The sequence below is a fragment of the Branchiostoma lanceolatum genome, chromosome 3 (assembly GCF_035083965.1).
Source record: "Branchiostoma lanceolatum isolate klBraLanc5 chromosome 3, klBraLanc5.hap2, whole genome shotgun sequence".
NCBI classification, from domain to species: domain Eukaryota; kingdom Metazoa; phylum Chordata; class Leptocardii; order Amphioxiformes; family Branchiostomatidae; genus Branchiostoma; species Branchiostoma lanceolatum.
This window is the reverse complement of record NC_089724.1, coordinates 21,108,474-21,123,451: the sequence shown is the minus strand read 5'-3', so window position 1 is coordinate 21,123,451 and position 14,978 is coordinate 21,108,474. Positions and strand designations below refer to the sequence as shown.

At 39.4% G+C, this 14,978-nt stretch overlaps 2 protein-coding genes across 3 annotated transcripts in view; one reads left to right on the top strand and one right to left on the bottom strand.

The window, feature by feature from the left end:
* The first annotated feature begins 21 nt into the window (after positions 1-21).
* LOC136430980 (F-box/WD repeat-containing protein 11-like) lies at positions 22-12,931 on the top strand. 2 transcript variants are annotated; one of them, XM_066422141.1, is made up of 14 exons: positions 23-187; positions 5,124-5,352; positions 5,674-5,860; positions 6,176-6,269; positions 6,573-6,710; positions 6,967-7,085; positions 7,419-7,524; positions 8,016-8,159; positions 8,312-8,430; positions 8,655-8,765; positions 8,987-9,065; positions 9,448-9,602; positions 10,483-10,542; positions 11,014-12,931. In XM_066422141.1, exons 1-14 carry the CDS (start codon positions 143-145, stop codon positions 11,018-11,020), a joined length of 1,593 nt encoding a protein of 530 aa, XP_066278238.1. In that variant the 5' UTR covers positions 23-142; the 3' UTR covers positions 11,021-12,931. The 2 variants fall into 2 exon arrangements, with proteins under 2 accessions (XP_066278237.1, XP_066278238.1); XM_066422140.1 differs by lacking the exon at positions 10,483-10,542 and having other exon boundaries at positions 22-187.
* Positions 12,932-13,016: 85 nt separating this feature from the next.
* The window catches only part of LOC136430981 (uncharacterized), a 4,972-nt gene continuing 3,010 nt past the window's right edge, over positions 13,017-14,978 (bottom strand). Inside the window, exons 3-4 of the mRNA XM_066422143.1 lie at positions 14,031-14,197; positions 13,017-13,845 (exon numbers count right to left, since the gene is read on the bottom strand). Of these exons, the coding sequence (XP_066278240.1) occupies positions 13,456-13,845; positions 14,031-14,197 (557 nt within the window). The 3' untranslated portion in view covers positions 13,017-13,455. The remainder of the gene's footprint in view (positions 13,846-14,030; positions 14,198-14,978) is intronic.

Sequence of the window (14,978 nt, the reverse complement as noted above, 5' to 3'; positions counted from 1 at the left end):
CGCGAGATTATGCGATATCTCTGACGTCACAAGTTCTTCCCCTGCCATTTCTGAGGAGAAACCGCCTGTAGTTCTTGTTCGCCGCCGTTTCCTCCGTTTTGTTCGCAAATCCGCGACCCTGGAGCCCCCGGAAGACTATATCATGGAAACAGACACTATAGGAGATGAAAAAATAGAAGAAACGAAGGTGAGTTGTTCACGTCGTGCTAGAATTGGACGCCAAATTTCTGCCGAGTTTTCGCACTGTTGGTCAACGACCGCCATGATAGATTTTCCGTCTGCAGGAAATGGTAGGGGTAAACAAAGGGCGGTGGCCTGGGCTTTCTGCTTCACAGAAACACTTCAAACAACAAGTATTTAAAGGCTGTTCAAAATTTCTGTCATACAGGTGTTGTTTGATACTTCTACGTATTAGATATCCGACAGAATTTGTGTTACTTCGCTAGTTGTGAAAAACGAGAACTCGGCTAGATGTGGACACCTGCGACCCAAGGGGTATCCAGACATCAAATTTATGCACTTTGAGTTTAATGCGACCGTATCACTGATCAAGAGCCAGGTTTCTGTGTCCTCTACCGAATCAATCGAAAACACAAATGTTGGTTAACCACATGGTGTCCATTCTAAGGAAACCATATATCCTTCCGAGAGGAAATGACTCGGTCGGCAGTTTTTGCCTTCACTTGTGCATTAGTAACATTTGTTTTGGGTGACGTGGTTCCCCTTCTACTTCGTACTGTGACTATTTCTATACTACTGCCTATATACTATTTTAGTTAGGCCATTCAAAATTGAGATTCATCCATGACAGTGAAAGTTTCCATGTCAGATCTTGTATGAATTGTTTATGTTTATATCATATTTTATTAACCTTTGGTGGAACACGCATCAAAAGGTTGAAACACTGGAACACAAACCTCTAAAACCATACTTTTATTCAGTTCAATGCATTTATATATTCATACTTCCTCATAACAACTGTAAATACTGGTACGTTGCTTATCAAATACATCACAACATTGTTTATGCATAAATTTGGTGCTGCCTGTTTTTGTGCAGAACAGTAGAATTCCTTTATTGCTTTTTTTTAAATTTTCCAATTCAATTACACAGTTTGTTGATTGTCAAACATATTGTTAAATTGCACAGTTTGTTTGAGCGGAAACCATGGTCAAATTGATTGCCGTGTCTTTGAAAAGACCTTTAACAATGAAAAACTAAAAAGATTATTGCAAATTCGCAGCGCAGGTGATTTTCTGATATTCAAAATTCAATGAATTCTTGTAGATGACCTGATAATTCACAATTTATGACTTGACACAATTGGAAGTTTAAGTCTTTAAAGTAAACACATTGTCAGACCTTGAATTACTGAGGTTCTGTCACATTCACTAAAGCTGTTGGAAGGAAAACACTTTTGTCTGGGACCACTGCACAACAATATGACACAACAAAAGGAGACCAGCTTTATTATATCCCGTATAGCTGCCTGTCTTGTAGGGAACTGTTGCCCTGGCTCCACCACTCCTATTAAAAGTAAGACAGCTGAACACCAGGCATTACTTGTGTAGTAGTGGCTAGTCTTGAAAACCCTGCACTTGAAAGTAAACTTCTAAGTGCAAGTTTGCTGCACCCAGAAAGAAACAGGTCTTTGGACTTAACCATCTTAGCACTATTTTTTGGATAATTGAAGCAGAATGTCAGCCATCAATTAATGCCAGTAGCATTGTGATTTGAATGTGGATATTGTTGCTGTGAGAATAATCAGCTGACAACTTACAGAATAGCCATCTTTAATGGATGAGGTTTCATGAATTATGTATTGTATAGATGCAAATGCAATATGTCTACATAAGGGAATGTCTTTGTTTTTAGTGTAATGCACCTTAGGGCAATATGACCCTTTGTCTCTCTTTGTTTGTTTACCTTAATTATGCAGTAACAAACTAGTTTTATTGTCTAAATAGTTAGCCACAATATTAGCACAACGTTGGGATTGGGCTGGATACACTGACATCCCATGTGGTATTCTGATACTGATAGAAAAAATTACCATATTTTTATGAATGAAAGAGAAATGATTGATTTAACATGGTAACCATGATTGAAATATTCCACTGTTCTAGACACAAAACCCATTCCATAGCCGAAGTGCCAATTAAATCAGTGGCACGGATGTGCTATTCTTTATATTGAGCAAGGCCTGACAAAATGTAGAATAAAGGTATTCTTCATCAACAATGTTCCAGGACATTACCCCTGCCTCTAGAATACCCTGGATGTATTCAAACACTACACTGAATCAATGAAACCCCTTTAGAATGTCTGATATTCTAATTTGACAATGACAACAAAGGTACCTACCCTTGTTTCTCATGCAGAACTTGTTTTTTCAGCGCCACAGAATGCCACAAAGGTGTACATAACATTTTTTTCTTGCTTTGGCTACGCAAGATGGCTTCTGTTTGCACCATTGGACACAATCAGTTAAGATGGATTGTGGCAAACTACTTACTTTGCATACATATACTTACATAAGATATTCTGTCAAACTGTCCTAACAATGTATTTAGAGCAAAAATGTAGAAATCCCGGTTCTCTTCACTACCCTCTACAGTTCCTTTTGCATACAAAATCTTGTCTGAGATGTCCATACATTTTATGACAAAGGGCGGTAACTGTTGGCCAGGTTGCAAGATGATTTGAATTTTATTTTTTGAACTGAGATCTGATAAGTACCCAGTAGCTGCTTTTTGATTAGAACTAATTAGCTGTACTGAATATAGTAATAGGTCCAAGGAGACTTGTAAAGTGATGAGAAAGTTGTTTACTGAAAAGCATATTTTGCATAGTGACATAGAATTGATACTTGTAATAAAGATAAGTCAAGATTAAAGTGGATTATATGATCTTGAACAAAATGGAACAAGAAACAAAATAACATTGGCTACCTCTCTGTCATTCCCTGTTTGAAAAAGGAATTTTGTGACCCTTGGCTGGTCTGTTTTGTGTGTTGTGGTTTTCTTTTTTTGAACAGCATTCTCATATTAGTTTCTTCCAAGCAAAAAGATCATACACGTACCTTCAGAACATGCCGCTTCCATCTAGGTGCAATATGTTGGGTCTGATAGAGATATCAGAAAAATGTTGGACATCCTGGTGCAAAATTATCATGTCCGACATGGAGGGTTTTGTGAGCAAAATTTGTCTTGCATAAATCTACTAAATCTTTAACCAGGATGTAACATTGCATATCCATAAGAAATGAATAGACCTTCTGCCAAGATCAAACATTTGCAAGTTCTTCCTCAACTGGTGGTGTGTTAGAAAAGTTTGGGCCTGTATTTACATTTACAGTACACCTTGAGAAAAGTAATTGTTTTTGGCCGGAGGCCATTCAGCCAGACAGTGTGTCAACATTGTGCTGTCTGAGGAGCGTGAGTCATATATACCTTTTCCAACACATATCCTACATTGAACACTCTGACTGTAGATTATAGGTGTTGACTACATGTATGTGTATAGTGGTTAGTTGCAGTCTAGAAACAAAGCACGAACATCGGGACAGTACGTAACATCACAACAGGGAACCAGTGGATGTGTTGCCAAGGGGACTGAGCCTCAACACTTTGAAATCTATGTGCACCATTTAGCTGGAGCAGACACGTTTCAACCCTTTTGTTTACCTGTAAAAAGGGATACTTGGCTGTTTGCAGGCTGGAATAGATTTTCCTTTGGATGTTTTTGAAACCGGAGCCTTTCCCAGGGAAAACTTAAGTTTTCTAGCACTTGAAACAGTGCCAAGGCTCTCATTAATTCGGGTTCACTTGCAGCCTTTGTGATTTTGGAATCAATACTTGCCCACAAGGAGACTTCTGTAGGCCCAGTGGACCATTTAAGGGGCCAGATGCTCTACTCACATGAAAGGAGATATTGTAGGCTATGACATGATTTAGGAAAGGAAAAGATGAAAAGAGCATTTTTGTAGAAGTACAAAAATGTACTAGTTTGCTCCTGCTGCCGTGAAAGCTTTTAAAAGCTAGCTTGAGAAATTTTCTGATACCATGGATTGGTAAGAATCATGGCGAACGTGCCAGTCATGTGTATTATTGATTTTAAGAACGACAATTGATTAGGGTAGCAAGATGGCATAAAATGGAGGGGATTTGGAGTGAACCTCTTGTATGGCTGAGTTCTGAATAGAAACATTTTTTTCAACAAGGCCTTTTGGGGAGTATTATATCTACATTTTATACAACAAGATGACTTGTCAGTGACTCCTTTGATGTGCAATTATGACTTTCAACTCAAGGTGATACTTAAAAATCTTGAATGAATCCAGTTGCAAGCAGTTACATGTACATTGAGAACTGGATGAAAGGATACATAACCTGAAAAAAGACTTTGTGTATACATGTTGTATTTATTTTTTAAAAAAAACTGTTGGAAGACTGAAGGCTGTCCATGACACGAAAAAGCTATCTTTACCAGGCACAATTTCTGCCTGACAAACAGGAGTGCCCAGCATACATATGGTAGTATTCAAGATCTAGAAACAAATCTATCATGCTGGTGCTGTTCTACATCAAAGGAGGGCTGTGTTCCCCAGACTACTTTCAACACCATTAATGTGCCTAGTGATGAAACTGCAGACCTTGGTAAACAAAGTAAAATAGGCTGATTGGATAAGTGTTGATCACATGACTTCTCAATGATTAAATCATTGCAGCCAGGCCTTGGGGCCATGGTTCACATGTTGGATAACACAGCATGGAAGTGATGCAGAGATGACTTGAAGCTGTGGAAATGCCTGGAAGGATTACATGTATGTTTCTGTGTTACCTGCTAATGCAACAGTATGTAAGATCACATTTCAGTGGAATCTGCTACTGACCAACTACTTCCAGCTTGAATAAATTGCAAGTCATCTATATTATCATTGCAAGCATTTTTATACATACTGAAAGACGTGCTTTCCATGTCATACTTGTTAATGTGTACCAATATCTTGGGAAAAGTGTCTTTATTCTGTACTGTCATAGTACAGTACATCAATTCATGTGGGTTTTAAGTCTTTTAACTGTAGACGTTTTTTGTTAATGGTAGACTTTTTTGATCCACAGTTACGACAGATGACCATCCTATCTCAGCCAATCCAGAAAAAGCGAGAGCGGCCAGAGAATTTTGAGGAAGAGCGAGACTTGTGTGTAAAGTATTTTGAACAATGGTCAGAACAGGACCAGCTGGACTTTGTGGAACAACTGATATCTCGAATGTGCCACTACCAGCATGGACATATCAATGCCTTCCTCAAGCCCATGCTGCAGAGAGACTTCATTACTGCATTACCCAGTAAGTCTACATTACCTCAAACTGCTGTCACTCACTTAGAGACTCAAGGGAACTTCACCTATTTACAGCCTTGTATTTGTTGTGGCTGCATAACTGAGTCTTTACTACTGTAGTGTTACAGTTAGTCTGTCGACTGGATGCCCTGGAAATAGTTTGATTATCTTTTTAGATGCCCTCATAGATGCCTGAGTAAACCATGGCATGTTTTGATTGATTAATTGATTGATTAATTAATTGATTGAATGATATGCCTTGATCATATTGTGTAACAAGTTGCCTGATTGCCTGACATGTCCTGATCATGTGACTGTGACTCTGCAGAGAAAGGCCTAGACCATGTAGCAGAACAAATATTGGGTTACCTGGATGCCAAGTCCTTGTCAGCCTGTGAGCTGGTGTGCAAGGAGTGGTACCGGGTCATCTCTGATGGGATGCTCTGGAAGAAGCTAATAGAAAGAATGGTGCTGACTGACCCATTGTGGAAAGGGCTGGCAGAGCGCAGGGGATGGTGAGGAGCTCTACATTATATTCTCTTCATTTCTTCTTTCCAATGTTTCAATCCTGTATGAAGATAGGAATTTAAACAGTTTAACATTGTCTTTTATTTATCATATCCGTATCCAGTCTGATTCTAACCATGAAAGGCTCTTGAGATACATGACTGGTGTGAGAATTGGATGAAACGTATTGGTCCAAAATTGTGTTCTTAAAATTTACAACACATTCTCTGGTGATCACAAAGATGGAGAAGCAAGCAATCACAGTCTGCTTACAATAACAAATTTGTCCCCATTAATGAATGCCATTTTCCCATCTTCCACAGGGGACAACATCTGTTCAGACCAAAGCCTGGGGAAACCCAACCCAACCATCAGTTCTACCGCAAGCTGTACCCTAGGATTATACAAGATATTGAGGTACACTGTATTGTACTTCTTATTGCCTTCCTTTGTTAAAAGTGCTTTAAGAACTTTGTGTAATTTTAGACTTTCAGATGGATGAGAGTAACCTTCATGAAAGGTCTTCAATATATCCATATTCAAATCCAATCCATCGTGTTATTTTTAATTTAGATCAAGATATAAAGATAGATGAGATTCTTCATATCTTGTACCATTTGTCAACCTCTTCAAGCAAAATGTGTTCATGGAATAATCTGACAATATGCGTGTTTTTTTTACAATCTAACATATGGCCCTTTGGCAATGTGCCCTTTGCAGCAAATAGAGACAAACTGGCGGTGTGGCAGACATAACCTACAGAAGATACAGTGCCGAAGTGAGAACAGCAAGGGGGTGTACTGTCTCCAGTATGATGACAACAAGATTGTCAGTGGGCTTAGAGATAACACTATTAAGGTCAGTACTAAACAACACATTCCTAAACAGGAGCCAAAAGGTGTTCTTAAGTGTAACAGTGGATAGCTTTTACGGAAATGATGATATTCAGCTCTACCTAGCAAGTTGTCAGTTGTTGTTTATGACAACAGCAAAGTACAAAGTATGATTGATATCAACCTTGTTATGAACTGCTTAGTCAGAAAGCATAGTTTGATTTGAAAACTGAAATATTGTGCTCTCCGTACTAAAATGAGTTGTGTATCTCCAATGGTAGATCTGGGATAGAAACAACCTTGAGTGTGTGCAGGTGTTGACTGGACACACAGGGTCAGTGCTGTGCCTGCAGTACGACGACCAGGTCATCATCTCTGGTTCCAGCGACTCAACAGTCAGGTGGGTCAACTCATCCATTCTTGTTTCATCCATTGAGAAGATGTAGTAATATGATGTAGAGTGGATTCATTCCTCAAGGTAACCAACATCTTTCACATAGCAGTAGTCCCTCAGTAAGAGCTTCAGATGTCTTGCTGAGGGATGACTGCGGTGTGAAAGATGTCGTTAGCTGAGGAATGAACCCACTCTACTTTACCTTGAGAGAATAGAACTTATATCAGGAAATGGCTACCCTTGGTTAATGAGAACTGATCATGTCATCTGATTGTGTTATGTTATGATCCTTGTAACTGTTGTATCCTTACTGGCTGATAACACGTGATGTTCCTGCAGGGTGTGGAACGTCCACACGGGGGAGATGGTGAATACGCTGATCCACCACTGTGAGGCCGTGCTGCATCTCAGGTTTCAGCATGGCATGATGGTCACCTGCTCCAAGGTAACCACAACATGATCATGTCTATGTCACAGAAAGACGTAATGCTGGATGTGAACAGAAAGGTTAATGCATTTTAGCAGGAAGGATGTTTGATGGTTTATTAGAAGTCCATTAGATTAGATTTGAGAATCTAATCTACTCTTCATAAAAGCACAGAGCACACATACCCATGATTTCAATAAGCACAAAATACAACAAGCACATACACATGACTACAAGACACATAAAACTACAGAGCAATATACAATATTAGGAGACTACCAATCCAGAAAGGGGAAAATAGTAAATGTATTGTGGTATTTGCAAAGTTGATGATGAAGTACTAGTATCTTAGCATTCATAAAATCATCAGTGGTATCATTGCAAAAATATCCTTTGGAAAACCTTTTTTGATGTGCAAAACAGAACCAGACCATTGCTATGGTAAGGAAAAGTGCAGGTTGTTCTTGAATGTTGCACTGATAATGTTGTCCTTCGTGTCTCCTATCCAGGACCGCTCCATAGCTGTGTGGGACATGCAATCCCCAACAGACATCAACCTGAGAAGAGTCCTGGTGGGCCACCGGGCAGCCGTCAATGTGGTGGACTTTGATGACAAGTACATCGTATCAGCTTCTGGAGATAGGACAATCAAGGTGAGGCTGAGAACTGCTCCAGTCATCACTGTTTGTTAGAAATAGAGTGTCAACATTTTTTTTTACAAGAAGGATTGCTGTTATGCAGTACTTCTCTGCATTTTCCCATTGTATAAATACGGCAGACTGTAATAGTGCTGGTTTACTTGTAGGTGTGGAGCACATCAACATGTGAGTTTGTGAGAACACTGAACGGCCACAAGAGGGGCATTGCCTGTCTCCAGTACAGAGATAGGCTCGTTGTCAGTGGCTCTTCAGACAACACCATAAGGTCAGTTATGCTTCATGTTGTTCCTTGATTTTAGTAGGCCTTGCAGAAAGAGTCAGTTGACTTGACTACTTTGATGGTTGCAACTACGGCATAAGTAGTAAATAGAACTTATTTCATTGGAAAGTGACGAAGTGACTTTCAAAGGATCAAAATAGTGTTTAGGAGTTAAGGAATGTTGCATGTTGTGTGACAATTCCGCCTAATATGTTTTCCTTCCTGAACAGGTTATGGGATATAGAGTGTGGAGCGTGCTTGCGTATTTTGGAAGGCCATGAGGAGTTGGTGAGATGTATCAGGTTCGACAACAAGCGAATTGTCAGCGGAGCATATGATGGGTAAGAGTGTAAACAGTGCATTGCTCTTCCAACAGTGCCCTGCAAAAGATGATTGACATACATGAGCTCTTAATATTTCTTAAAGTCTGTAAATCGGAAACTTTTTTTTAATTGTGTAAAATAGACAAGGATAAAACGTAATTATATTTAATGGACTTGAGATGATTTCATGTCACATCCAGGTGTTTTTTTATAAAAATCCCTCCTCCATCCCCTCACAGTAAAATCAAGGTGTGGGACTTGCAGGCAGCGTTGGACCCTCGAGCGCCAGCTGGCACCCTTTGCCTTAGGACTCTAGTGGTGAGAGACCTCTTTTGTCAATCTTGTTTGAAAGGACGCTACAAACCATACAACAATGTACTTCTGACTTTTTAAGACAATGCTGATATTGCTACATCTTTTTTAGTCGACTTCTCTTTTTATAAACCTTAACTACTGTATAGAATTCATGTTTGTCTTTGATGACTTTGATGTAAAGTTATAGCTCACTTTTACTATGTCTGCAGTTTATCATTATGTTAACATTACCAATGCACAGTCGATCACTTAATTTTGTTGGTCAACCTATCAAACTGAGCATATTTCAGTTGAAACTTTCATCACAAATTGAGATGACAATGTCATGTCCAAAAGCCAGGTGCTTGTCTAATATTTTGGCTGTACTTGTGTTGTTTTCCCGCAGGAGCACTCTGGAAGGGTGTTCAGACTACAGTTCGATGAGTTCCAGATCGTCAGTAGTTCCCACGACGACACCATCCTGATCTGGGACTTCCTGAACGTGCCCCCGCCGGACCCGCCCGCTCGCTCCCCTGCCCGGACGTACACCTATGTCTCCAAGTAATTATTGGCTTACGGCAATTTCTGCTTCCCCCTGTGGTGCTTTGGTTTATTACTATTGATCAGATGAGGTCTTCTGGAAAGTGCTTGTATTTATACTAGCACTGCAATCAGTGTCCCCTGTCCAACTGATCTCTTCAACCACCTGCCTTGTACTCAGCAGTTTCTCTCAGATCAAATTATGCAGAAATGGGGAGCAAAGTACTGTGGCTCAAGAATTCTGTATGGTGCAATTCTTTGCTTCTTTGTTCAAATTTTCTATACATATATATAGGAAGACAGAAAGTAGGATGATCTTTATAGGGAATGTTCGAACAACATTTTTTTTACTTCATGTCTAGGGATTTTTCATAGAGGTCATAAAGTTCCTATCTCAGCTCAAAGTGTATATCATTTTTCACCTAAGTCTCAAATTATTTGTCAGTAAGATATTGCTTGTGTAGAAGTCTCGAACTGAACAACTCTGCCATGTCTTTATTATGAAAAATTGCACCATACCTTTTCAACTCTGCTTCTCTCCGACTTCCTACTCTGTACTGTTGCGCTCTATTCTGACTGCTGCAATCTCAGCTAATTGAAGTAGGGAAGCAGATTGCATGACTCTTATAACGTCTCAAAATAATCATGACTGAAAAATAATTCAGCTGCTTTCATGGCTTTTTTGTGTTTGAAAACATGGATCATTGGATCAATGTCTTGAAAGAAATGGGGAAGGGGAATGTGCAGCGTAAAATGTACCAACTGTTTCCCTCCTTCAGACTTCGGTAGCTTGGCCCCCCCTGCAGGAAATGCTTGATCCATTTTTCACTTTGTGCATCGTCATTTACTGTGGAAATTTGACTCGACCATTGAAGTTAACAATTGGCCTTGTTGACTACAGCACTGAACAAGTGTACTTGGACCAAGTAGACGTTCCTGCAGAGGATGCTACCGAGGATGGGTATGTGGTCACTGGCATGTCTTGCAAGAGAGTGAAAACCAAAAGTATCCAAGAAATAAGAACCCATGTGGGACAAGCCTACTTTTCCCACTGAATCTTATGTATTTTGGCTTGCTGTGAAGAAAGAAGGGTGCTCTTTATATAATCCTGTTGCTTCAAGCTAAGGGAGTCAAGGAAAAGTGGTTGCAGTGCTAAATAGGAATCTATGGGTGTCAGCTTGTCAGAAATCAACAGCATAATTGTCTGTGCTTGCAATTTAATGATTTGATGGATATTCCCTTGAAAGTACATTTATCTATCTAATATGCATTGCTTTTCTGGTGGTGGTTGCAGTGTGCACTATGTGTATTGCTGTTCTGCTAGCTGTTTGCGGCAGCATCTAAACATGCATTTCACAGTATGTCTGCATAACACACAGTACATTGGACGAATTGCTTGCATTCTAAATGGGTATATTTTGTTTTGCTACAGCACGTGATCCCAGGAAGCACATCTTGTATCCAGTCCGCTGGTGTGATTATCCTGTAGGCCTACTGAGAGATGCCTGCTTGTGTTAACTAGTCCATCCTTCAATAGCCTTGTGAAGCAATCTGGACAACATAGAGACAAGTGGAAAGCAATAGACTACATCTTTGGATGCATTTTGTTAGCTCAACACAAAAGCTATAATTCTATTATGTTTACAAACTTAAAGCTTAGTAAGGTTGGAAGAACAGTAGAAGAGTCCTGATGAAAGGCACTCCACACTCTTGCACTGTAAAGCTATACAAACTGTGTTAGTGACGGAAGAAGTGGTAGATCAGAGAAGTGGGATTTAAACGACAGCAGTGCACCTGAAGCAAGTGATGATCCTGGCACATCTGATCAAGCTGTGTCTGTGAAGCACTTTCAAGCTAAAAAGTTCAGTGAATCAATAAGGAGGATGGTACTGTGGTAGGGGAGGTAGAAAGATTTGAGAAATGGCTCAAAGGCCATTTTGTGTTACGGAGTTCCCTCAGCACTACAGTAGATGTGCAAGTTGGGAATTGGTTGGGACGAGGAAATACATACACCCTGTTTCACAAATTTTTTTACTGAGTCACAGCCAGGAGTAATGATGGACTATTGGTCCTTACAGATGTAATTTTCGAACCAAGGGGTATTTCTTTGGTAGGCCAAAGTCCATGATAAGTGTATCATCCAACTAAAGACAGAATACTCCATACTTACACCCATACAACTTTTGACATGCTTTTGGCATTTGAAATGCTCTATGGAAGTTGCAATGTTTCGGTGTTCCATACTGCTTGTGAGTGTTTATCTCCGAAATCATGGCAGGAGAAGGCTGCAAAATTCTAGCATTGTTTTAGATTAAGAGCTTCTCAGAGCCTTTGCTGTTAAAAGTGCACTCAAAAAAGACATTTTGAATTGTATATAGATAGATCTCTAACAGTGCTATTAACAAGGTAGTCATGAACATACTTCAAAACCATATAGATTACACTTTTTCATTATTTTCAACCTAGAAAGGAACCAAAATGTGTGAACTGCGATGAGGTTAGCATAAACACGATAGTAGTTCTCCAAAACAGGGCCTTTGATGCAAGAGGTGGGCCAGCGATCTACACATGTAAATATATCCTATTAAAAGTGCTTGCTTTTCAGATTAGCGATACATCACGAAGCTTTCTAAAACTTTTGATGCATCTTTGAACCAATAACGACTCATGGGCTGTTCATAATGCCTTAAACACAGAGCTCACTTTACGGTTACCACTAGCTGTTCAGGAGTTACATCATGCTGCCAATTTTAGCTGAAGTGGTAGAGATTTTCCTTGTGAGCCATTGACCACTGTGGTTGGTGAAGAAAACACATTTGATACACATTGTATCTTAGTGTAACATGTTTGTCTTGGCTTCCTTATCTTAGAAACGTACATTTTGTAGCATTCAGTATCACGCACTCAAATCAACTATTGCAGCTGCGATGTAATATTTCCAAGGTTGATTTTTATCTAGTGATCACTTCAGAAGTTAAGATTTTCTGCAGCATAGATGATATAAAGGTGTTAAATGTTAGAAGAGATTACGAGTCAGTTGGGAAGGGGGGAGGGCCTTAGTTTTAGCTTGCAGAAAATTGTTGGCTTTTGAGTGTATCTTGTAAAGGTTGTATTATTGTTACAGAAAAAATATGTAAATGTGTTGGAAAGCTATACAAGTACTGTAGTCATTCTGTATGGTCATAAATATACTGCTAGAAGGTTACATAATTTTACAAAAAGACATGTTCTTTGCTTTCACAAGAACACATACAAAAACTGTCCTGTTCTAAGTTTCTACTCTATACGTGAAAAGCTGTAAATTGATTGTTTTATGTTCTAAATGATTATTAAAGGTCTGCAAGTGTCAATTGCTGTTGTTATTTATAAATTTTGTTAACATTGAAGCCATTAACTTATAATTTGGAAACAGATATAAATGACGATAGACATAACTGAAGTTTGATAATTAGTTTTAATCCTATGGATCCTTTTTTTCTTGTAGAAATGGTAAAATGGTAGTACCAAGAACACGTTGAAAACTACTTTGAAGAGCACAATGTTAAACTCAATGCTGATATTTCATTCACTGAAATCCAATCATTTCAAGTCATGGACTCCAGAGCATTGTTGTGTATGACATGTGTAATGATCAAATGTTTTCATTTCAACCATTCTACGGTAGTTGATTGCGCTGACTTTCATGTGCCTTTACATCAACTTCATTTGACAGCAACTAATCAGCATAAAAAAGATCAAGCTGTTACACCACAATATTTGATTCTTGAAAATACAATTTATCTAAAAAAGCATTACATTTACTCCACTAAAATCGGTACCAGTGGTCATCTGTTAAAAACAACTGTACTATACCAAATTACATTGTAATATTGCACTATATACATGTAGTAACTCTTGTGAGGACAAGATCTGCAACATCAGTTTTTTCAATTAGTCTTAATGCATCTATCAGTTTCTTTGGAGTGGCATCTCTGCCAAATGCATCCTTCCAGCCATGCAGCACTTCCTGTACTGCTGCTGCATCAGATTGCTGGCCACATGTATTGACAAGATTTTTTGCTTTTCTCCGCTCCAGTCCAAGGGCCACACCTAAGTCAATAGCATCACTTGCAAGTAACTTCTTTGCCACCACTAACAGCAGAATGTCGGTTAGTGTTTTTGAACTGTCAAGTGCTGGCTCAACTGATGGAGGAATGTCTTTTGTGGTACTCAGTCGTTGGGAGTCTGGTGTTTCAGGCAGTTGGTAAGTTGTGCCATTGGGAAACTGAAAGACAAAATTTCAAACATATCCCTGTAAGAACTGTCTGCACAATAGTGTTATTTAATGCCAGTAACTTGTTAATTCCAATCAATCTCCCTGCCGGCGTAGCCTTTTGGCATCGTGTTACATTGGTCACAAAATGAGTCAGTAGGAAAAAAGATACAATAAGAATACCAAACCAAAATTACCTTGATTGGTGGATTGGTATGGGCACTGTTGATTGGTGGTTTGGCATGGGCACTGTTGATTGGTATATTGATATGGGCACTGTTGATTGGCTGGTTGCATAAGGTTTCAGTCGGCACTCTTCTGACCAGGTCACAGGTTGTTATGATTGGCCTTACCTCTGTAAACACTGTAAAATTCAAAAGTCAAGTTATGAAACAAGTCCCAAATATATACCCATAGCTAGTGCTGTGTACCTAAACTCAGGTCCAGACTTATATGTCCAGACCTGAATCCATGGCCTGTGTGTGCTAGGAATCCTTTTTTTGAGGGGTAACATATAAAATTGCATGTTAACATAAATTTTGCATGCAATTTGAAAACTAGTACTAAACACATAAGTTCAGCAATAAACACAAAAACAGCAGTGTTTCAGTCTTTTTTCCGGCACCAATTTCACAATCTATGTAAGGTTTAAGATGGTTTAGAACAAAAAGGAGAATATAAGCGAGATTTTTTTTTTGCAGGTCCAGACTTGTTTCTAGACATTAGAATTATATTGGACTTGAACCTAAACATTTTTACAAGTTCAGGTCTGGTGCTAAGGTACGCAGCCCTACCCGATCTAGCCTGGGTACCAGACCACCGCGCTACAGTGGCTAATCCTTTGGCAGGGGAAGCAATTTGCCCCGCCACCACAATTAGCACACGGGCTGCTAATTACCTCTCACGCAACAGATATTAGAGATCGACTGCAAGGAAAGACGGGGGCCAACTCTATCCCCTACTAGGCCTTCCCCAGCCATCAAGCGAAGGGTCTGGTATCCAGGCTCTACCCAATCAGGCCAGGGTAGTCATTGGTCTTTTAGATTACCAACTTCTGTATACTAGTATACAAAAGAATTGTTTGAAATGTTTCCGCAAATTGCAAATTGGAGGAACATTTTGAAATTCAGGGCCAGTAGAAATGA